The 23758-nt window shown below is 41.4% G+C and overlaps 2 protein-coding genes across 2 annotated transcripts in view; one reads left to right on the top strand and one right to left on the bottom strand.

Annotated features, from left to right (window-relative positions):
- The window catches only part of MCEE (methylmalonyl-CoA epimerase), a 28615-nt gene extending 27200 nt beyond the window's left edge, over positions 1-1415 (bottom strand). The window contains exon 1 of the mRNA XM_059371708.1: positions 1257-1415. Within this exon, the coding sequence (XP_059227691.1) occupies positions 1257-1341 (85 nt within the window). The 5' untranslated portion in view covers positions 1342-1415. The remainder of the gene's footprint in view (positions 1-1256) is intronic.
- Positions 1416-1461: 46 nt separating this feature from the next.
- Positions 1462-21241, top strand: MPHOSPH10 (M-phase phosphoprotein 10). The gene is made up of 11 exons (XM_059371707.1): positions 1462-1896; positions 3772-4450; positions 4986-5140; positions 5577-5748; positions 7849-7990; positions 9382-9449; positions 11287-11424; positions 13325-13435; positions 18981-19088; positions 20359-20589; positions 21007-21241. The coding sequence occupies exons 1-11, from the start codon at positions 1808-1810 to the stop codon at positions 21154-21156; spliced, it is 2043 nt and encodes a 680-aa protein (XP_059227690.1). The 5' UTR covers positions 1462-1807; the 3' UTR covers positions 21157-21241.
- Positions 21242-23758: the final 2517 nt, after the last annotated feature.

Genomic DNA, 23758 nt, shown 5'->3' on the forward strand with positions numbered 1-23758 from the left:
GGTTGCTTGCAATTGTGCATGAGCTAAGATGCTGCTTGTATCTCACCAAGGAGAGGAAGGAGGGACCAGGAGGGTATGTTATTATAAAAGCTTTAGACTCACCTATTAATTAGATTCATTTCAACAAGCTGTGCTCAGCCTCTTATAGTATTTTCTCATATATACATACCACCTCTTCAAACTGATAAAGTACTGAGACAACTAAAACTATTATGGCATACTTCTTTGTATGTGGCTCTAACTTAGCCCTGGTGACTTGCAATGATAAATGTTTAAGAAATGTTGTGACCGGTCGGGAAGACGATAGTGGTCAATAAAGAACTGGTTAGTTTAAGGTGGGACTCCAACGCCCGGCTAGAACTATACATTTGAATAGGCGGAATAGAGAAAGCACTACGTAGCAAAGGGATCTAACATTACTAAAGGTTCATCCCTGAACTGAAGGCTTTATGGCCAATGCTCAGGAGTAACTCTTGAGACATTACCACTTGGCACTCTCCCTAACAGGGAATTTCATTAATTGAAATAGAGATGAAGAAGAAAGAGCAAAAAGAAAGAGGGGGGCTAGGGTGGCTCAGTGGGTTAAGCCTCTGCCTTCAGCTCAGGTTATGGTCTCCAGGTCCTGGGATCCAGCCCTGCATCAGGCTCTCTGTTCGGCAGGGAGCCTGCTTTCCTTCCTCTCTCTCTGTCTGCCTCTGCCTACTTGTGATCTCTGTCTGTCAAATAAATAAATAAAATCTTTATAAGAAAAAAAGAAAAGAAAAAGAAAGAGGAGAAAGTGAGTGGCTTGAGAGTCAGAAAACTTGAGTTTCTGTCATTTACTGAGTCGATCCAGCTTTTTTTTTGATGGGGGTGTACAAGACTCAAGGAACCTGCCAAATCCGTCTGTCTTTCCTGTTTACATACGTAATAATAAACATACTAGGGCAGGAGGGAAAAAACCACTCCCTTGGTATTCTTCACACAACTGACCTCCAAGGGTTTCCAGCGGGATACTGGAAGGACTTGGGAGTTCACCTTGTTTTTTAAAGGACTTGCCCTTCTTTCTGGTTTCTCCCGTCTCCTACGGTGCCCTGGAAATTAACATTCACGGTCCCTCTGCCACTGACTTCATCTACTCCTGCCTGCAGGGGCTGACCGGGGGACAGAACGCAGTGGACTTAGGTGCTCTGGCCACCCGCCGCCTGTCCCAGCCCCCGGCCTCGCGTCCCGCGCGCCCCGCTCCCCGGAGATCCCCGACCGCGCTGGGTATTCACCTACTGCACTCTCGGCCGCTGCCGCCCCCGCCGCCGCCGCCGCCACCGCCACGGTCGCCACCGCCGCCTTCAACACGCGCGCCATTTTGGAAAGTGACCCACTGAACCCGCGGGTGCTTCACGCGGGGAAAGGAGCTCGGTCGAGGGGCGGGTCCACGCGGCTGGGGGCGGGGCCTACGAGGCAAGGAGGCGTGGCGAGCGTTGCTGCGCGCCCGTGGTGCGACGGGTGGGCTGGTTCTTATTTGACGTATTGAAGCCACCCAGTGCGTCTAAAGCAGAAACTTAAAAACGAAGGACACGTCACTCCTTTGGGCTCCTCAGGGATACAAAACAGAAAGTTTAGAGAAAGTTCAAAGGCGCTAGAACTGACCAGTGGCCCAGTGAAAGTTCTTGCGCTGCCATTGGCTCTGGAGTGGGGTGGGTCCGGAACCTGTACGCCGCGGAACCTTCGCCTCCCGGGTTCAGGTTGCGCGAGGCGCGTCTTTGTGGCGCGGTTTCCGACCGGTCCTCTTCCTGTGCATGCGGCGCTGTGTCCCGGGTTGCAGACGGCCATGGCGCCGCGGGTCTGGCGTCGGCGGACCCTGGAGCGGTGCCTGAAAGAGGTTGATAAAGCCACTGGCCAGCCAGAGTGTTTTCTCACGTAAGTGAAGGGAAACGCGGGCTCTGGTGAGGCCCAGGTCTCGCGTGGGCGCGGCCTGCCGGCAGATGCTGGAGTAGCGGGATAAAGGGAAGCGTGCGTCTGTTGGCGCCAGGTTTCACCTTACGCTCCGCTAGCCCGTCCGAAGATTTTAAAGGGTCACAGGCTGCGCAGTGCGGCTCTCCCAGTCGTGTGCTAACCAAACCAAGCTCAGTTACTCCTGCTTTATTGAAAGTAGTAACTTTGGTGTCTGTCGGCCCCCGTCCCACGAGGAGCTGCTTGAGGGTTAGGACTTCGTAACATAAGCTCTCCGTATTTTGTTGAAGGACTGAACGCACGACTTAACGGAAGTGTGGCTCTCAGACGCCCGACTTTTCCCTTGAGCGTCAGGCGCACAGCAGCCCCAGCCGTATACGTCCTCAGCATCTCGAACTTCTTAGGCCAAAATGACCTGTTTCTGTCTACTGTCTTATAGTCGGCCCTCCCTGAAATCCTTTACACATGCACCTGTCTTTCCTATCTCAGTAAAGGGCGCCTCTGTTTTTTCAGTCATTCAGACATGTAACTAAGCGTCTTCCTTGAGAGCGTCCTTTTTCTCATGTCTGCTTCTAATTCATCAGCAAATTCTGTCGGTTCTGCCTTCAGTCTGTGTTCTGAATTTGACTGCGTGTCACAGTATCTGCTCTTCTAACCCCTGTACAGTTGTTATCCTTTCCCTGGATGACGGTGTCATCCTAATCACTGTACTTTGATTCCTTTTCCTCTGTTGGTCATCTTTCCGAAGTGTAAATTACATCGTTTTTCTCCTTTGCTTAAAATCTTTTTTTTTTTTAAAGATTTTATTTATTTATTTGACAGACAGAGTTCACAAGTAGGCAGAGAGGCAGGCAGAGAGAAAGGGGGAAGCCCGCTCCCTGCTGAGCAGAGAGGCGGATGGGGGGCTCGATCCCAGGACCCTGAGATCATGACCTGAGCCGAAAGCAGAGACTTTAACCCACTGAGCCACCCAGGCGCCCCGTCCTTTGCTTAAAATCTTTTGATGGTGGGGCACCTGGATGGCTCAGTGGGTTAAAGTCTCTGCTTTCGGCTCAGGTCATGATCTCAGGGTCCTGGGATCGAGCCCCCCATCCGCCTCTCTGCTCAGCAGGGAGCGGGCTTCCCCCTTTCTCTCTGCCTGCCTCTCTGCCTACTTGTGATCTCCGTTTGTCAAATAAATAAATAAAATCTTTTTAAAAAATTTTTTTTCTGATGGCTTCTCTTTACACTTAAAACAGCAAACTCTTATCTCGGAGCCTGCATGTTACAGCTCCCATCTACCTCCTTGGCCTTCTGCCTTCTTCACCACACTCCAGCCATGCCTTCATTTCTGTTCCTCAAACTCACCGACTTCATTTCCATCTTAAAAAATTTGCTCTCACTATTTTTTCTGCTAAAAATAGATATTTCCAGGTCTTTGTAAGAATGTCTCCTCGTATACAGGTCTCATTTCAGATGTCAGATCTTCAGAGGTATTTGCTGAGTACTCTTGAGCCAAAGCAAGTGTTAACCATTGGCTGACGGAATGGAGTGGCATATAATATAGCTGAGTTGGCATTTAAGGCTAAGATTCACCATATATCTTTAGGCAAAGGGGTGTGTAATAGTTTCCCTGCATAAAATCCATATAGTAGATCACAGACTTAGTTATATATTAGTATGGCTCCTCAGCAAGCTAATACACTCTTTGGGGGCAGAATCTCTACTTAAAGTTGATATTTCTTTCAAGTTTGATTTTACACAGAAGTTAGGCTTTTTTCTTCTTTTAATTCATAGTGCTGTGAAATTATTGCCCTATAATTATAAATCTCTTTAAACTTCCTCCCTGTGCTCTCTTAATAGGATTCAAGATGAATTGGCATCAAACTTCACTTCGTTAACAAAAGCACTTTATGATTTTAATAAAATATTAGAGAATGACAGGATCCACGGAAGTCCATTAAAAAAACTGGTGATAGACAATTTTGATGATGAGCAGATTTGGCAACAACTAGAATTGCAAAATGAACCAATTTTGCAGTACTTCCAGAGTACAGTTAGTAAAACTGTTAAAGACGAAGACATCAGTCTTCTTCCAGAGAACGAAGAGCAGGAGTGTGAAGAGGATGGCTCAGCGGTGGAGTCTGATGATCAGGAGGTCTTCAAACAAGATCTGGAGGAGGAGGAGGAGGTGGCTGACCCTAGTGGTGATGATCCTAAAGTGGATGAGAGAGCTAAAAACTTGAGCAAAGTTGATCTGAGGAAAAGTCCAGTGTTCAGTGATGAGGATTCTGATCTTGATTTTGATATCAGCAAATTGGAGCAGCAGAGCAAGGTGCAAGACAAAGTATCTAGGAAACCAAGAGAGAAGTCCATAGTAGATGATAAATTTTTCAAACTATCTGAAATGGAGATCTTTTTAGAAAACATGGAAAAGGAAGAGGGACCAAAAGATGACGAGGAAGAGGAAGACATTAATTTTTTTGAAGATGTTGATTCTGATGAAGATGAGGGAGAACTGCTTGGAAGTCAAAAACCTCAGGTAAAGTTTTGGGAGAAGAGACTTTCTACCTCCTTAAATTAGATTTTGTTCTATTTCTTGAAAAGTGGTTTAAAATACCTCAAAACTCACCAGAATATTAATGAAATATTTAGATCAGTTGAAAACGATGAACTAGATAAATTAAACCAAAGCCATCATTTCCTTATCACAGAATGCTTGTTTTGAACCTAAGAACCATTGTCACACATGTTAGAGGTCTTCAGAATTCCCCTCAAACATATTCCATCAAACACTAGAAATAATAGGGAGAGGAAGGCATTTGTATACTTTAGACAGGGATGTTTTAGAAATGATTATAGTTAGAAGCTTTAGAGTTAGGATGTTGTACTCTGTCTTATCAGTTACAAATGAACCTATGCTTCCTTCCAGTTTGTTACAGTCTAGTAGCCCTTACATCTGTGTGGTGATGTTGTCTGTCACCGGTTCCCCATATGTCATATGCATCCACATACATGCATGATTTAATGTGTTCTTCTGTTCTTAATTGAAAGTTTGAGAAATCTCTTTACTTTAGTCAGGTAAAAGTTCCAGAAACCTGAAATACAAAGACTTCTTTGATCCTGTTGAAAGTGATGAAGACCTAGCAAATGCTCATGACGATGAACTGGGTTCAGATGAAGAGGAGGAAGAAATTGCTGACGAAGAAGGAGAGGAGAGCATTTCTGAAACGTGAGTATTTTGAGTTCTTTACGCTGTAAGCTAGAACAGTCCAATTGTGTGTGTGTGTGCTCATAATTGTCAAATATGTTTGTCCTAAGGAGTTACATTCTCTAAGATCAGATGAAAGTTTCTGAGTTTAAAGGGGTTTTAGAGATCATCTAATGAAGATAAATATCACTGGCAGTGACAATCAAACTAAAAATACCTTACTGTCATTATTGTGAGATATATTTGTCTTACAGATTGAGGAATAATTTATTTTTTATATATTGCACGCTTTTGTTCTGTTTTACCTAAATAGTATCTTCTGTTCCTTAATAACTGAATGACTTTGGAATTCTGACTGTGTTAGGTATACAACATATCTATAATTACTAGAGAATTGGTTTTGTTTTCCTAATGAAAAATTGTATTATCCTTTCATAAATGTTTTGGTATACCATAGTGATGAAGATAATGAACTTGAAGAAAGTGAAGACAGCAAGCAGCATAAAGAAACCTCGAAAAGAGTGACTTTTGATTTGCCAGATGATGAGGAAAGTGAGGATACAAGTATCTTAAATGTACAGAAAGATTCTGATGAAGTTAAATCCTCTTTTGAAAAAAGACAGGAAAAGGTAAGAATTGAGAATTTAAGGAATTTTTTTATGTTTACCAGGACTGTGGCACTCATAACTAATCTACTCTGTAGTTCTTGGTAGAATACTTTATCCTTTAAAAAACAAAACAAAAATCTTGCTGCTACTTCCTACCAGACACTTTATAGAGATGCCCAGGTGATAGGTAGCTAATTTGCAAAAATCAGTGCTTCATTCCCCAACCTGTGGCCTTCGATTTGTTTAAAAACTAGTTTTTTCCTCTGTCCCTGGTTTCTTTATACCTAATGGCATGTTCTTTTTAATTAGCTGTCCTGTGAACTTCTCTTTGTAGCTGATTCAGCTGCTCATGAGGATATTGTTTCTTTCAGATATTCTGTAGATGGCTCACATAGTCGGAATGTTAATTAATGCCATCTCAAACATATCTTCCAGAGTTGATAAAAATTATTTCCTCGTGTTAGGATTTCAGACAAATCAAGTGTCATTTGCAAATAATAGACTGGTTCCAATTATTTGTCTTTACTGTTTAACCACATTAAAATGACGTCACACAATTAGAAATGAGAATAGGCAAATAATAAAATATAAAATATATCAATGATATCAAAGTAATTATTAGAAAAAGAGAATCTGAGTTAAATCCATGATTGTGGATTGTTTCCAGAAGAGAGAGGAGATTTAAGGGAGGCAGTGGGGAAGCATTGGGAAAGAAAATATGAAATTGCACTGAGTTAGTTTCCCAACCTCCCTGTGTCTTTTCAAAAAAAAAAAGAAAAAAGAAAAGCAGGTTTAGTTTTACTGGAGAATTACATCAAGCTTTCAAGAAATACCACTGAATTTTGTTCAGTTCCAACATATAAAGAGGGAACTTCCAAACTTCTTTTTCTTTTGAAGCTATTACAGCATGATAGCCAAACCTGACATTAAAACACTCACACATGGGGGACGCCTGGGTGGCTCAGTTGGTTAAGCAGCTGCCTTCGGCTCAGGTCATGATCCCAGCGTCCTGGGATCGAGTCCCGCATCGGGCTCCTTGCTCCGCAGGGAGCCTGCTTCTCCCTCTGACTCTGCCTTCCACTCTGTCTGCCTGTGCTCGCTCTCACTCTCTCTCTCTTACAAATAAATAAATAAAATCTTTAAAAAAAAAAAAAAAAAACAAAAAAAACACTCACACATGGTATCGTTTAAATATCCAAAATAACACAGTGAAAGATTAACAACACCATAACCAGATGGGCCTCATTTACTTGATTCGGGATTAGAAAATCTATTAATGTAATTCTTGGTTGTAACAGAATAAGGAGAAAACCACATGGTTTTTTTCTGATGTCTGAAAGGCATTTGATGAAATTCAGTATCCATTCCTAATTTTCACTTGTAGTGAAATAGAAACACATCTAACCAAAAGGTGCTGTCCTACTTAGTGGTGAAATTCTAGAAATATCCCTTTAAAATGAAGAATAAGAAAATGTCCACAATTACTGTTACCACTGTTATTTAACATTCTTGTAGAAGTGTCAGTGCAACTACAAAAGAGAAAGATAAGAGCATTAATATATGCAAAGGATACTGGAAAAACCTAAGCAGATGAATTGAAAGCTATTCAGAAAAACATGAGAATTCAGTAAAGCAGCTGAGAAGGCTGGCGTTTTGTATACTATAAAGTCATTAAGAGATATCTTTTAGTTAGCAATAATTTGAATTTTGGAGTGTGGGGTCAAAAGAGGCTCCTTCAGTTACTAATGTTCTAATAAAGAAATTAACGTTCGAATGCTCTAATAATCAAAGTTGATAGTGGCTTGTGAATAGATAGATCACTGGACTAGAATAGAGCCCAGAAATCTACCCAGATTCTTCTAGGGGAATTCAGTATATTATAAACATGGCCATTTCAAATCAGGGAGGGAAAGATCATCTGCAGCTCCTACCCCACCTCAGGTGTCAGGAATTGGGAGTCACTGTTGGTTAGTAATAAAACGGTGGCGAGAACAAAACAAATGTGTTGAGAAATAACGCATTTCTTGTTTTTGTGTTTGTAAAGATGTTAGTTGCTTTTATTTAGTTAATAAGCCTGATTTTGTTTCCTGGATATGTAATAACTTTTTGTCTCTTTCTTAGATGAATGAAAAAATTGCATCTTTAGAAAAAGAATTGTTGGAAAAAAAACCTTGGCAGCTTCAAGGGGAAGTGACGGCTCAGAAGCGCCCAGAGAACAGCCTCCTAGAAGAGACTCTGCACTTTGACCATGCGGTCCGCATGGGTACGTGAGCCCGCTGGGCCCCTTCGAGTGTGTGTTCTCATGCTTTTTCTCTGTTTCATAGAGAGAGTCAGGGGCACCTGGGTGGCTCAGTGTGTTATGCCTCTGCCTTTGGCTCAGGTCATGATCTCAGGATCCTGGGATCGAGCCCCACATTGAGCTCTCCGCTCAGAGGGGAGCCTGCTTTCCCCTCTCTCTTCCTGTCTGCCTCTCTGCCTACTTGTGATCTCTGTCTGTCAAATAAATAAAATCTTAAAAAAAAAAACAAAACACAAAACAAACCTTGTAAACATGGAGAAAAGTTGAAAAAATAGTACAGCAAACATAAGGGTGCCATTCAGGTGGATTCACCGGTTAACATTTTATATTTGCTTTCCCTGCCCTGTAGATGTGACCCATGTGTGTGTATCTGTGTGATCGCATGTTTTGTTTTTTGTTTTTTTACAGTTTAAAAAATTTGTATTAAAACATTTACAGTCAGGGAAGAAAGAGGTATCTACATCATCTAATGTGGAATGTTGAATAAATATTTAAAATAAATAAAAGCTCTGAATGTGGTTGGGCCTGGCTCAGGCTGGGGGACTCACAGAGGCCTCTGCGCATCAGCTCCAGGCTGCAGGGGCCAACAGCCTAGCCATACTGGCCTCCTCCTGGATGCAGCACAGCAGTGCCTGGGACACAGAGTCTGTCAAGCACTGATGCCGTCAGCAAGCTCCCTTCCTGCTTTCCTCACTTACCTCTGTGAAAATGTCTGTCAGGCTCTGGAGCCCAAAGAGCCCCCTTTTTTCCGCTGATTTACTTGAAAGTAACTTATCAATATCGTGACACTTCACTTCTAAGTACATGTATCTTCTAAGAAATAGGACGTTCTCTTACATAGCCATAGTACTCTTAATTCATCCAGGAGTTACTAATATGCTAATTAGTGTCTATAGGGTACCTGATGTGTAATCCATAATGATTTCTGCTAGTGATCTGTATACAATGCTTACTGTCATTGTCCTCTGATTAAATTCTGTACTCTAGCCAGAAACCCTGGTCATCTCATCAAATTCTTTCTTATACCTATGAAGTCAAAATGAATTTTCATTTTATTCAGTTCTAGAGAGAATAAAAAAGATGGGGAGAGTACCCAGGTGCGTGGGCTAAAAGTATTAGTGCTTATTACCAGATATTCTCCAGTTTGTGGTTCTCAAACTGGAGGGAGCATCAGAAGGGTTAGTTAAACAGATAGGGTGCCCCCGCCAACTTTCTGACTCAAGAAGTATGGGGCAGAGCCAAAAAATTCACATTTCTAACAGGTTCCCAGATGTTGATGCTACTGGTTCAATAACCACCATTTGAGGACCACTGGTCTAGTTTATACCTAATGAGTCATGTTATATTTCCTTTAGCCCCTGTGATCACAGAGGAAACTACCCTTCAACTGGAAGATATCATTAAGCAGAGGATAAGAGATCAGGTCAGTAAGAATGAAAATTAACTTAATTTAAAATTCACTGAGATTTTTAGAAATAATATGAGACTGTTTTGGGACCGTCACTCTTCTTCGTTTTCATAGAAATTTTGTTTGTATCAGTTCTTCATTTAAAACCCTTAATTTACCCTGAAATGTGCTACTAAGTTTACACTGCCCTCCTCTTTTGTATTGCTTTTGTTGTGTGAGACACTGCCTTTCACTAGTGCTCTGGAAGGATGGGCAGTTGTGTGTGAAGAGAAGGGGCAGCCAGAGCCACTGCCGCTCTTCCTTGCCCCTTATTTACCTGTCTGGTGGTGCCTGGTGAAGCTGATGGAGGGTGACAGGTATGGGGACTGATTCTGAATTGTTCTGGTCTTCCTTGGGACCCTTCCATCTAAGCACAATATCTGCTGGGACAAATAAAGGGTTTATTTTTTTCAAATGTTAAAAACCTAGCAGAGTTTTTATTTAAGAATTGATCTCCGATCCCTAGAGCAACCACTTAAAAAGTATAGAAAGGTAATGAAAAACAGAATTGATACATTAAAATCAAATACTGAAGAGTGTTTTAGTAACCCCAAATGAGGAGCAAAAGGATGTATGTGATGATGGAGGTTGAGAAATCCTGTGGTTTGTTGTCTGCAAGCAAAAAACCAGGAATGCTGCGTCCCAGGACCTGAGACCAGAGGAGCTCGTGGTACAAGTTCCAGTCTGAGTCCAGAGGTCTGAAAACTAGAAGCAGTGATGTCCAGGGGCAGAAGAGGGATGTCCCAGCTCAAGCAGAGAGCAGATTCACCCTGCCTCCCACTTTTTGTTCTATTTGGGCCCTTGGTGGATTAGATGGTGTCCACCCAAATTAGTGAAGACATCTTCTTTACTCATTATACTAGTTCAGATACTGTTCTTTTCCAGAGACATCCACACAGACATACTTAGATACAGTGTTTTACCGTCTGTCTGTCTGGGCATCCCTTCACCCAATCAAATTAACACATGAAATTATCTGTCACAGTGGGCATCTGGGAATAAAGCCTGCTGGGGACCCCTGAGGATTTATGTAGAATTTGTCTCAGAATTTACCCCTCTGGGGATGGATCTGCTGGAATATTTATCCACTAAACTCAGTCCTTAACTGGTTAAGGTGTCAAGTCGTAGACACCTCAGAGCTGTCTTGAGCACAAATAGGCAAGATGCCCTGGCAGTCTAGAAAACCCACAGGATAAGAAGCAGAGTGCCACCTTGAGATGGGAAGCTGTCAGCATGTACAGACACGGTCTCCCTGCAGCTACAGGTGAACTTAGAGGTGGGCTGGGGGATATGAAGCAGGACATCTACACAGTCTGCTACACAGGTGTTTAATAAATACCAATCTCATGAGAAAAAAGAATTGATCCTATTTTGTAAACTTAGAATAAGACTAGGTGTATGACTTGTACAACAAGGGATGGCGTTAAAACGTGTATAATGTTCACTTGAAATAGGAAGGATTTGAAGGGTGGTACTGTATGTGGACTATCCTTAAATTTGAAATGCAACAAGACAAACTCCGAATGTTGACTTTTAAACAAACCATGATGGGGAAATGGGGAATTAAAGTTGGTAACAGGAGAAAGATGCATTTAAAACAAAAAGGAAACTTAAGTAATGCCATTTTTGCTTTTCATAATACTTATTTTTTGTGACTTGAGTACACATTTTGCAGGTTGAAATTGATTAGTTTTTGCTCTAATTTGCTTACTCTGGACTGACCACAAATTTTCCAGAGGCAGAGTCCTAAGTGAGCCTAGAATAAAATGATAGATTTTGTTAATTTATGTTCCTTCCAACTTTCATATTGCAGGCCTGGGATGATGTAGTACGTAAAGAAAGACCTAAAGAGGATGCATATGAATATAAAAAACGTTTAACATTAGACCATGAGAAGAGCAAATTGAGCCTTGCTGAAATTTATGAGCAGGAGTACATCAAACTCAACGAGGTAAGGAAGCCCAGAAGGCAAAGCCATCATTATTTAAAAAAAAAAGAAAGAAAGAAAGAAATAGAAAATCCACTCTTGTTTCTACTCTGATGGCTGAAATTCATGAAATAAATGGAGAGCTCTTGGTTCACCTCATTTAAATGTGAGACAGAGTATGTTAGGAATAGAGGGGTTATAATACTTAATGCCACTGAATGTGAGGGTGTAGAAGAGCTTGTTTGCAGTTATTTATTGGTTACCTGACTGTTCCACACAATTACTATAGTAGTCCTACAATTTTAAAATCCGTTCTCATTTGTACTTCAGAAGTTGCTGATAGAACATTATCTGTGAGATTGATTCAGATTTTTGGTCCGGTGGGTTATTTGTTTTTTGATTCTTATTTCTTTTCACTTAAATTCTTTAAAATATACCTGGTTAAGTAGGACAAAGTCCTATTTCCAATAATACTGTATCACCAGTATAGTGACTGAATTATTCCTTTACACTTGATTTATTGATAATGTGGTCAATATGTCCTTGCAGATGAGATGGCATTTTTATTTGCAAAAGCCATTTAAGATTCCTGCCAGATTTGATTAATTAATGTCACGTTAGTGGCAATAGCAATCAGTGCCCTTGATGCTACTGTTAAGTTGAAGATCGGGAAAGATTTGAATTAATTATTCCTGGCTGCTTTGCAACTCAAAGTGGTAGGTGAAGGAACATGTTATTGAACATTGCCTGGCTACTTTGAGGTGATTCAGTAAATACAGTAAAGCATTTTGTAACCATGAGAGTTAAAAATTAAATACGTAATGTGACAGCTGTACCAGCTCTGTAAATAATTGGTTTTATTTATGTCTCAGTATTCAGCACCCAGTTCACAAGTTTTTGAGTATGGACTTAATTTAGGCTTATTCTGCACCCATTCCATTAAGAGTTCATCCGGGGAGGATGATGAGTATTTTCCGATTTAGTGTCTATCCTGGAAGTAATAAGCAAGGTGATGGTACATGGCACATGAGTAAACTTCTAGTTATATATGTATAGTATATAGTTGTATATGTATGATTTCACAGCCATTAGTGTGGGATGAGGTAAGCAACATGTTCAGGATTAAAAAATAAGTTAAAATAAGCAGTGGTGAGTGCTTCAATGTGGCTGAAGGAGGGCTCAAATGACAGACGTTGGAGGCAGACCCTGATGCATCTCTGGCCTCAGGGTCATGGAGGCAAAGAGCCAGTTGCTTCCCTGTTTTGGGTGTGTTTTGTTTTGTTCTGTTATGCTTTAATAAAACAAAAACAGTCCTGGCCTTTTAAACATGGGCAGAGGGAAAAGGGGATTGTGAGCATTTGGGTTGTTTCTATTTTTGACTGTTGGGAATAGTGCTGCTCTGAACAGATGTATTTGTTTGAGAACCTCTTCTTAAATTCTTCTGGATATTTACCTAAGGATGGAATTGCCGGGTCATATGGCAGTTCTCTGTTTCACTTTCTGAGGAGCTGCCCCATTCATTTCCATTGTGACTGCAGCATTTACATCGTCACCAGCAATAGTGCACAACGGGTCCAGTTCTTCAACATCTAACCCTTGTTACCCAGCTCCCCTTTCTTTTAATGAGAGCCATCCGAGTGGGAGTGGCTTAGTTCTTGACAGAAGTAAATACCAAGGGAATGAAACTAAGTTGTCAGTTATAGGGGGAGGGGTCGCTGCAGCTCTGAAGTGCACATCGCATTGCTTCTTGGACTGGTGCTGGCTCCGACGTGGTATTGATAACTCTGATTCTGCCTTGTACTGTGTCTTTGAAGCTGAAACCTTGATGATAAGAGATGGGGGCATATCCTTATTGAGCTTTGTGTTTTGTCCTGTGATGTGTATTAAGCTGCTAAGTCTGATGTCATTGAACTTATTTTCTAAGCAAAAAACAGCAGAAGAAGAAAATCCAGAGCACAAAGAAATTCAGAAGATGATGGATTCCCTCTTCTTAAAATTGGATGCCCTCTCAAACTTTCACTTCATCCCTAAACCAGTAAGTGTGTTAACGGTTCTGTGTGTAATCAGAGCAAACATGACCTTAATTCCTCTTTGAGCTTCTGTGAGGCTAGCTTTTTGTTTGGTTTTAGGATACAAACCTGTAGGAATTTCTAGTCCCAAGCAGTTCTGGCTTCCTCTGCTGATCCAGAGTGATCTCCCCATGCGCTGTGCTAGACCTAAAGTCTCTTCATTTCTCATTCTTGTTGTTCAGCTTTCAGTTGTGTTTTCATCCTGCGGTTGGTCTTGAGACCTGTGATGTCTGTACCTGATATTTTCTGAGTACCAGCTATTTGCCATACTAAGTCCTTCATATATATTAACCCCTTTTCTCCAATTTTATTAAGATATAATTGACATGTAATACTGTTTAAGATGTACAACGGTAGTCTGATAAATAGGTTCTCCTACCATCAGAAAGCAAAATGTTCCTATAAAACCTTTCACAAGCCTAAATGGGGTAAAGCAAAGAAGCATTACCATTAATTAAATGGAAAGTTTTTTGAGCTTTTCAGACTCCGAAAGTAACCTGTCCTAGGCTTTCCTGATACTTGAGGACCAATCTTGTAATAGATGCACAGATAAAACGAGATAAAGCACAGATGCTCACAGACACTGTTTAAAGGTATGGTGGCTTGATACTGAGAAACCAAGTGTAGTTCCTGAGGAAGGAGCTGGGCAGAGCCGCTCACAGCAGAATGCTGAATGCTATTTTTCCTTTCACTTTTTTTTTTTTTTATAAAAGTGAAAATAATTCTCAGATTTCTGTCAGCAAAAACAGGTACTCATGTAGGTCTTTTGTGAAAGTATAGTCGCCTTGCGTGAATTTTTGAAAGGCATGGTGTACGGGAAAAATGTATATTGGGGAGTGACTACTGTGTTAAGTTTAGTTAATAGCCTTCTCCCCATATAGTTACAGTTTTCTTTTTATGATGAGAGCTTTGAAGGTCTACTTCCTTAGCAACTTTGAAATATACAATACAATAGTATTAACTCAAGTCATGCAGCTGTTCTAAAGGAGAGCAGAGCTTTATTAAAGTATAGTCCAGGGGAAGAGCGGGCCAGTCAAGAGAGACAAAAGCCCCAGAAACTCTGGGATATGTGCTTCTATCACTTTTTTTCTTTTGGGAGGGTCCTAGGGTAGCAACTTTTGAGTGACAGTCCTGGATTATATAATAATTAACCAAGTACTCATGTCCTTTCCAAGATGGTTGCAAGTGTGGGCAACTGCAGCATTATTTCTGTTCTAGAGACATAGCTCAAATAAGGACAAATGGCTGCTTTCTGCATAAGTGCAATAAGCATAACAAACTTAACTCTTTTTCTGCTGGGATGTCGCAAGTCAAAACCTGCTGCTAGATGGGTAGAATGTGGTGGTCCTCGCGTGGGGCTCTCCAGCCGGACATCTAAGGTCCATCTTCTTGTTGCACATGCCTAGTTCCTGCCTAAAAGTTCACATTGTAATTTGTCTTTCTCTGTTTGACATATCTCACTTAGTATGATGCCCTCAGGATACATCAGTGTTGTCATAAATGGCAGGATTTCCTTCTTTCTATGGCTAAATGGTATTCCATTGTGTGTGTGTGTGTGTGTGTGTGTGTGTATTTATGTATGCACCATATTATCATATTATCTTTATTCATTCATCTGTTGATGGACACTTGTATTGTTTCCATGACTTGTATTGTTTCCATGTAAATATTCCTGCCATGGTCATGGGGGTACAGAATCTCTTTGAGCCGGAGAAGGGCACCTGCTTGGCTCTACAGATGGGCAAGGTGCTGGCTGGGATCTCTACTTGGGCACTCCTGTGAAGAGGAACATGGTCTGCCAAGATCTAAGCATGGGTTGCTAGAAGCCCTGCACTTGTTCTTCATCCCAGTCTGATCCTCAGTGGTCAAGTCCCACAGACTCCCTCTGTGATCCCCATGACACAGAAATGATTGGGCCTGCTCAGAAGCGTTCTGCAATGCTGGGGAGCTCGAAGGCCACCTTGGGCTCTCTTCTCACTGGAGAAACCATAGGCCAAGTCTCTCTCAGCTGGCCTGGGATAGGGATAAGATGATGAGTGTAGTCTCTCCTACCCTTCTAAATGTGGTCCTTCACAGTCCTGTGGATTTTTCCAGTGTTATCTTGTGTATGGATAGTGCTAGTTGGTGTTGTGAGGAAGACTAAAGTAGGGATTGACCAGTGTTGTCTTGATGACGGTAGTGGCCCTGTCCGTTAATTCTTCATCCACAGAATACCAAGGCAGGTATTACTCTTTCTGTTTGCAGATGAGGAAACTGAGGCTTAGGAGATTGGGAAGGTTGGATCTAACTGGGCATCCATGTTCTCGCCATTGCATCATGTTCCCTACACCAGGCCCAGACCTCCAGTGATCTTCCAGTCTGTCTGACTCCCACCACACTGGGCTCACTGCTTCTGTACTTTTTAGAGCTTCCTTCTCAGTGTCGTCTGTGGACCCGTAAAGCATGCAGTGCCATCTTTCTGGTACTTGTTCACCTATTGCCCCTTTGTGTCCCTTGTGTTTTCTAAAAATGAGGTACCATGAATCTCAGAGACTAGTCTAGAAGTCCGAAACCTGAATTTGATTCTCCCCTAACTAGCTTTGCGAATTAGGCAAATTGCTTCACATTCATCTATAAAGAAGAGGTAATCTCCAAAATCCTTCTGATTCTTTGATGGTTAAATGTTTGTTGTTGTTTTTTTAAAGATTTTATTTATTTGTTTGACAGATAGAGATCACAAGTAGGCAGACGGGCAGGCAGAGAGAGAGGAGGAAGCAGGCTCCCTGCTGAGCAGAGAGCCCGATGTGGGGCTCGATCCCACGTCCCTGAGATCATGACCTGAGCCAAAGGCAGAGGCTTAACTGAGCTACCCAGGTGCCCCTGATGGTTAAATGTTTTGTCCTGTGTGTCTTGTCTTCTCAGTCAGCATTTATCACCTGGTTTTTTGTTGTTGTTGTTAATCAAGTGTAATTTCTATTAAGGTTTTGGTGGCAGGAGCCATCTTTAGATACCAAAGCACCTAGTGTGGGCTATGTAGGGGATGAAGAAAAGAGGAATCCTCAACCCCTCTTGGCCACAGGTCCTACTGTGAAAAAGTTACTGACGTGAAGAGCATGATCCTTTCCTGTGCCTTACAAGGCCCCATGTGATCTGGCTCCCTCTCACTCGTCTGGTCTCTGCAGCTTTCTGTCCCCCAGCCACTCTCGTCGTCTTCCAGTGCCTTCAGTGGGCAAAGTGCTCCCTTCCCCCACACCTTCCTGCTGGGCTCTCCTCTGCCTGTTAGGCTACACTGCTTTTTTCCATGACTGGCTCCTTCCAATCTCTGGGGTGTCAGATGAATGCCATCGCCCTCCTCCGTGCCCTCATTTCCCTCATATCTATGATCACCATTGGTCAATTGCTGATCGTTCTCTACGCATTATCAAGCTGGCACAAACGTGTTTTGTTCACTGCTATTTCCCTGCTGTGTCTGTCACACTAATGTGGAGCCTGCCATGGGGAGGTACTCAGATCTTCCTTGGAACCTTGGGAATTGAAGAAGGTGGGAATAGTATATGGGCCTACATGCCCTATTTGAAAGCCTTTCTTATTCCTCTTCAGAAATGTAGGCTTTTCGGTACAGGTTCCCCTTAATACAAACTTTTTTTCATATTCAGTTTCGTATTTCATGAGCTCCAGAAACCCTGTTGACCATCTTTTTTTTTTTTTAATTTTCTGGGTTGTCTCCCATTTTCTTTGTATTTCTCTTTAAATTGTAGATTGGAACACAGTGTTCTAATAAATAAGTGAACAGTGGTCCAATGGAAGAAAACATTTCTTTCACACTGACATTTTTTTCAATTAGAATCCATGATCCTATTGTGTGTATGACTTATTTTTGTTCTGTCTGAAATTTCCTGGGGCACACATCTGCTAGTTGATTGGCATATGGCCAGGAATGCATTAAGGAAAAGGTGTGCAAAGGAATCAGTGACAGTCTCTGCAGTAGAACCCCTTTCTCCTCAGGCCTGTGTTCTCTCCAGGGCACACTCCATCTTTTACTTCACTCTAGAAACAGAGTCCCTGTCCCTGTCCCCTGGTGCTCCTCAGAGATGCGCAAAAATTAGATGTAAATGAGATGTGCATTAGTCTAAGTGTTAGGTAAATAATCACTAGTGTCCTGCTATCACCATAATCTGTATGAAGCTTGTTTTAATTTCCGTCTTTCCTGGACATTTCTTTAAAAAAAAAAAAAAAGGCTCTTCAGTTACCATCACATTTTATGACATTGCATAACATTCCTCTTTTTTATAATGAACAGATTTGATTTATTTCAATACTGCTTTAGTTTTCCAAAGCAGTTCTTGATCATCTCACATTTGTTTATAAAGCTGTGTTTTCAGTAGCTAAAAGATGAGAAAATTTGTTTATCCAGTAGCCTATTTTGACTCTTGTTCTGATAAGCATTTTTCCTTGTATCTTTTTCTGTATATTTCTTATAGCTGGCCTTTTTTTTTTAATAACTAAAGACAGGATAATATTCACAAAAATCAATAGATTCTTTAACAATAGATAGGATTGTTGGAAAATGTCCACGTCCATGGCAGATGGTAATAGTTTAGTGTAATAGGCGAAAGAGTAGGTGTTCAAATGTGGTAGAAATGTCCTCCAAAAGTGTAGAAATAAGTGTTCTTGGTGCAGCAGTGAGACAGAGAAGACCCTTGAGTACTCAGATTATCAAGATTCCTCAAGCAGCCTATGCTGCCCACCAGCATGGCTGTCATTCCAGTTAGCTTTGCTATCAACCATCTCACATTTTAAATCTCCATAAAATATTTTATTTTTTTTAAAACCTGGGAAAGCTTTTTTTTTTTTTTTATAAAGATTTTATTTATTTATTTGACAGAGAGAGATCACAAGTAGGCAGAGAGGCAGGCAGAGAGAGAGAAGGAAGCAGGCTCCCCGCTGAGCAGAGAGCCCAATGTGGGACTTGATCCCAGGACCCTGAGATCATGACCTGAGCTGAAGGCAGTGGCTTAACCCACTGAGCCACCCAGCGCCCCAGTGGGAAAGCTTTTTTTAAAGATTGATTAATTTATATGAGAGTGAGTGGGGCAGAAGGAGAGAATTTTCAAATAGACTGTCTGTGGAGCACAGAGCCCTATGTGGCACTTAACCTCGTAACTCATGAGATCATGACTGAACCAAAACCGAGGCAGACTTTTAACTGACTGAACCACGCAGGCTCCCCTTTATAAAGTATTTTATGTATTATGCTTTAAATTAATAGGTTCACACCTTAACAATAGAGAACAAACTGAGATTTGCTGGAGGAGAGGTGGCTGGGGGGTGGACTAAATGGATGATGGCTGTTAAGTAGGGTACTTGTTGGGTTGAGCACTGGGTGTTGTATGTAAATGATGAACTACTACATAAAAATAATAGTAAAGTCAATTCTAAAGGATATTAAGAAAAATAAATAGGTTCACAATACAAATATTTTATATTAGGACTATTTATGACTTCCTCTTATATACGTTGTCTCTTTTCTAGCCTGTTCCAGAGATTAAAGTTGTGTCAAATCTGCCGGCCATAACCATGGAGGAGGTAGCCCCAGTGAGCGTGAGTGATGCAGCTCTCCTGGCCCCGGAGGAAGTCAAGGTAGGAAACCAGTGTGGAAACATTTAGTTTTTTGTTTGTTTGTTTGTTTGTTTTTTAATAAATTAGTTGTTTATAGCTAGATCCTTACTCAGTGTCATTATCCTGGAATTTGTAGCTTTTATTCTAAAGTATCAGCAGTTGGTTGGGGCGCCTGGGTGGCTCAGTGGGTTAAGCCGCTGCCTTCGGCTCAGGTCATGATCTCAGGGTCCTGGGATTGAGTCCCGCATCGGGCTCTCTGCTCAGCAGGGAGCCTGCTTCCTCCTCTCTCTGCCTTCCTCTCTGCCTACTTGTAATTTCTCTGACAAATAAATAAATAAAATCTTTAAAAAAAAAAAATAAAAAATAAAGTATCAGCAGTTTTTAATTATAATCAAGCTAATAGTTTTACATAGTATTCAAACATCAGTCTTCTATAATCAGATATCATGAGGTACAGGTACAAGAATTATTATAAAGGCTTCTTGTAAATATCTAATGTCTATATCTTGTTATAATTCAATTTGAATACTAGCAGTGGTGTTGGGTTAACATAAATGGTTTATGTTGGTCATAAACTAGCAGTCCTTTAATGCCAGCATTTTCCCCATTATTGTATCCATTTAATGCTTATCAATAATGGAATTGGTGTCTAGAGTAGAACATTTGGATTATTAGAAGTTGGAGGTCACCAAATGTAGGCGGTCCCTGGCTCATGAACATTGATGCTCATGCATTACACAGGAGGATGGTTCCTGCCAGGTCTCATCTTCCCGGCTGGTGTAGCAGCATGCCTCTTTGTCCTTCCACACTTGCTTTGCTGCACCCACACCCACCCCTTCAGGACCTCTGCCACCTATATGGGTAACAACCGTGGCAGGATAGGCTGGCAGCTGAGGAGAATAGAGAGGACATTGATCCTCCCTGAATAGATGTTTCCCTTCCATTTCTGGGAGCCCCTCCTGCCAGCCAGTAGCTGTCCTCAGCAGCTGAGGCTGTCTCTGATGTCCATCTGGAGTCTTGGGTGCTTTAGGGGCCCTCTTCTGGGACTGTCAGTGGGATAACCCGGCTCTCCAGGCTGCCTTTACATTGTAGTCTTTGTCAAAGAATGCATTCCAGGTCTTAAAGAGCTGAGCTCCCAAGGCTCTGTGGGGTGCAGATGGGTGCTGTGCGTTCAGCTCCTGGCGGCAGGTACAGCCCATTGGCCACACTCTCTGGAATAGCTGCTCTTCCCATTTCCTGAGTAGGGTTTATAAGTTGGATTAACTGGTATGCTGGTGGTTACCTTTAATAGGAAAAAAATAAAGCTGGAGATGTAAAAACAGCTGCTGAAAAAACAGCTACAGACAAGAAACGAGAACGGAGGAAAAAGAAATATCAGAAGCATATGAAACTAAAAGAGAAGGAAAAGCGGAGAAAACTGCTTGAAAAGAACAACCCAGACCAAGCAGGGAAATACACAAAGGCAGTAGCTTCAGAGAAGTTAAAACAGCTGACCAGAACAGGCAAAGCTTCACTACTAAAGGTAAGGATGCAGGAAAGAAAACCGCTATAGAGGGGCCTTGTGGGCAAGGTGATGGTAAGCAGTGGTGACATCTGCTCCACTGTGAGCCTGCTGACGCCGCCCATGTGCCAGTGAAAGGCCGCTGGAGTAACAGCTTGAAACAGGTGCCCTGGGGCCTGGCAGCGGTGGTCTTCCACTCCCTCCTCCCTTCAATTATGAGAACATTGCAGCGGCATAGAAAGCTTATAATACCTCTGTGCTGACTGGTGTGATTTCTCATAATATCTTCTCAATATTTTCATAATATCTTCATAAGGAGAAGGTATTTTCATAATATCTTCTGGATTTTTATACTTTTATACTTCATTGTAAGCATTTGGCTTTTTTTACTTACAAGAACATTTTATAGCATGAGTGTGTTATTATTTTTAATTGCAGGATGAAGGTAAAGACAAAGCCTTAAAGTCGTCTCAAGCATTCTTTTCCAAATTACAAGATCAAGTAAAAATGCAAATCAGCGATGCAAAGAAAACAGAAAAGAAAAAGAAGAAAAGACAGGATATTTCTGTTCATAAATTAAAGCTGTAACATATTTTGAATATAATATAAATATTAAGGTATAAGTTTATATTCTGTCATCGTTCCCTTTTATAATAAATTTTTTGAGAACTTTTCTTTGCATACATGGCAGATATTTGAGAATTCCTTATTTTGAAAAGACAAATTCCAAACTGTCATTGGAAAGCCCCAAATTGCTTCTTCTGTGAAGCTGAATGTAACCCCCAAAGCCCTTTCCACACTGTGTTCTTGCTGGGGCAGGTGAAGGCCAGCTCAGGCACTGGCCAGTAAGCAGGAGCTGGCCTGAACACTGGCCAGGGCCCGGGAGCCAGCTGTCCCTGTCACAAGCAGCTGTCTACAGCAGGGGTCTTCACTCTTTGGGTCCTGGTTTTCTTCTCCCACTGCCCTGTCATCCTTTCACAAAACAGGTGACCTGCCATCCGCCTGAAGACTTTGTGTAGGCTCTAGAGTATGGTCAGATACATAGAGGGCAGGTGTGACTTAGACAGGATGGAAGGCGAACACAGCAAGGAAGGCAGACTGGCAGTGTGGTGAATCTTCATGACTCCCCGGTACTCACCTCTGCATCTGTGGGGAGCTGCCTTTTGTCTCATAGGACCTCATGCTATGCTGGTGGAAATGCCCTAAACCTTAACCTGGGAGGGAAAATGAAAGCAGCTTCTCCTTAAGCAGCAGGGAAAGCCCTTCTGATTTTTCATCTACAGGCAACCATCAGCAGGAAGGAAGAGGTTGTGAGCATGTGTTTTCTGCATTTCTGCTTCCTAATGCAGCAGCCGGCCACATCAGGTAGAACCAGGCTGGCTGGGGCTAGCTGGAGCACCAGTCAATACTACCTGGTCATTTGTTGGAAGTTTTATTCAGGAGACTTCCCTTCACCTTGCACCTTTGTCTTCTAAACTGTTTGAGCAACCCCGGGTCTCTGTCTAGCCTTAGTGGAAGTGTCATTTCATGTTAATGCTGGTGTGAGTGTTCTATAGCTCTAAGGCTTCCTGCTTTCTTTTCAGTTCAGTTTGCCAGTCCCCATTCAACTGCTAGCTTAGTTCTCTTTCCCTCGAGTCTTTCTTTCATAATCATTCATCAGGATCCGAATGTTTGATCCTCAAGTGATGATTCACTTTACCTGTCCAAGGGCAGTTTGATGTGTGCCTAGTTTGAATCCCTTTTATCTTCATTTCTCCCCGCTACCCCTAGGTGAGGCGTATCTGTTCATTCACTTTTTTAATGTAATATTTGATACATTCTAAAGGTTATATTCTTTTCTATACTCTGTGCCAGGCAGTATTCTAGAGAGCAGGGATATAACTGAACAAAACAATTCTTAAACTTCAGAAGTGTTCATTCTGGTAGAATACATTCATACTTTTTATACACAAATTAGAAGCACCATTTAACATTGTAGAAACCACCCTTTATCTAACAGCACAAAACACGGCTGCCTGGCTGGCTTAGTGGGTGGAACTTGGGACTTGATTTCAGGGTTGTAAAATTTGAGCCCCCACGTTAGATGTAGAGATTACTTAAAAAAAATAAATCTTTAAAAACACAAAATAATACTTAGTGGTGCTCTTCATCTGCTTGACTTAACTACGTAAGGAGGTAAGAAGGAAGTCATGGCTCTGAGTGGTGTATCATCCGTCCTTTACATTCATGCATACTTGGCCACCTGTGTACCTTAGTGCATTGTTTACTAGTACTTTAATTTCATGAAAATAGAACACTAGGCACTCACCTATGGCTTGCTTTTTCACTCTTGATTTCCCTCATTCCTCCATAATGCTATTCATTTTTACTGCCACATAGTATTGTATGCATCTATCACGATTTTATTTACCCTGTCTTGTGAAGATACTTGTTTTGTTTTATACTATTAGGAATAATGCCATTTTGAACATCCTGTTTCCACACACTGTCACTCTTAGGCTCCAGCCTCTAACGCCCTTCAGAGTAGAGTTACTGGGTAGAAAGTGCAGACAGAAGTTTACGGCCGTCTTGTTTTTCAAAGTAGTTGTACAAGCTTGCACTTAATCATATCCTTGTCAGACTTGGCATTAGCAAGATTTAAAAAATGCTGTGCCTTTCTGCTGGATATAAAATGACATACCTGTGTGGTATTAATTTATCTGTCTGCTAATGAGATGGAGCATTTTCTTGTGTTCTGTCTCATTTTTAGTTAGTTTTTTTTATATTTTAAAATTTACATAAAAGATACATAAATATAAAAAATATAAAATAAATATCAAAATTTATATACAATTTTTACAGAAAAATTCCAGGAAGTTTAGCTCCATTTGCTTTATGAACCTTGTTTTTTTCTGAACATTTTAAGAGGAAGTTAGAGACATTGTGGCCCTTTCCCCTAAATACTTCAGTCTCTATTTCCTAAGAATACAAATATTCACATAGAGCTGCAGTATAATTACCAAATTATATATATATAATTTTGGTGTGTGTGTGTATATATATATATATATGTATATATATAAATCAGGAAATTTAACATCAATAGGATGCTATTAGTCCACAGTCCCTATTCAGATTTTGTTGATAGTCCCAGTAATGTCCTTTCTAGCTCTTTTCCCCTGGTCCAGGATCAAGTAATTCTAAGATTCCT

Source organism: Mustela nigripes, chromosome 13 (genome assembly GCF_022355385.1).
Source record: "Mustela nigripes isolate SB6536 chromosome 13, MUSNIG.SB6536, whole genome shotgun sequence".
Classification (NCBI taxonomy): Eukaryota; Metazoa; Chordata; class Mammalia; order Carnivora; family Mustelidae; genus Mustela; species Mustela nigripes.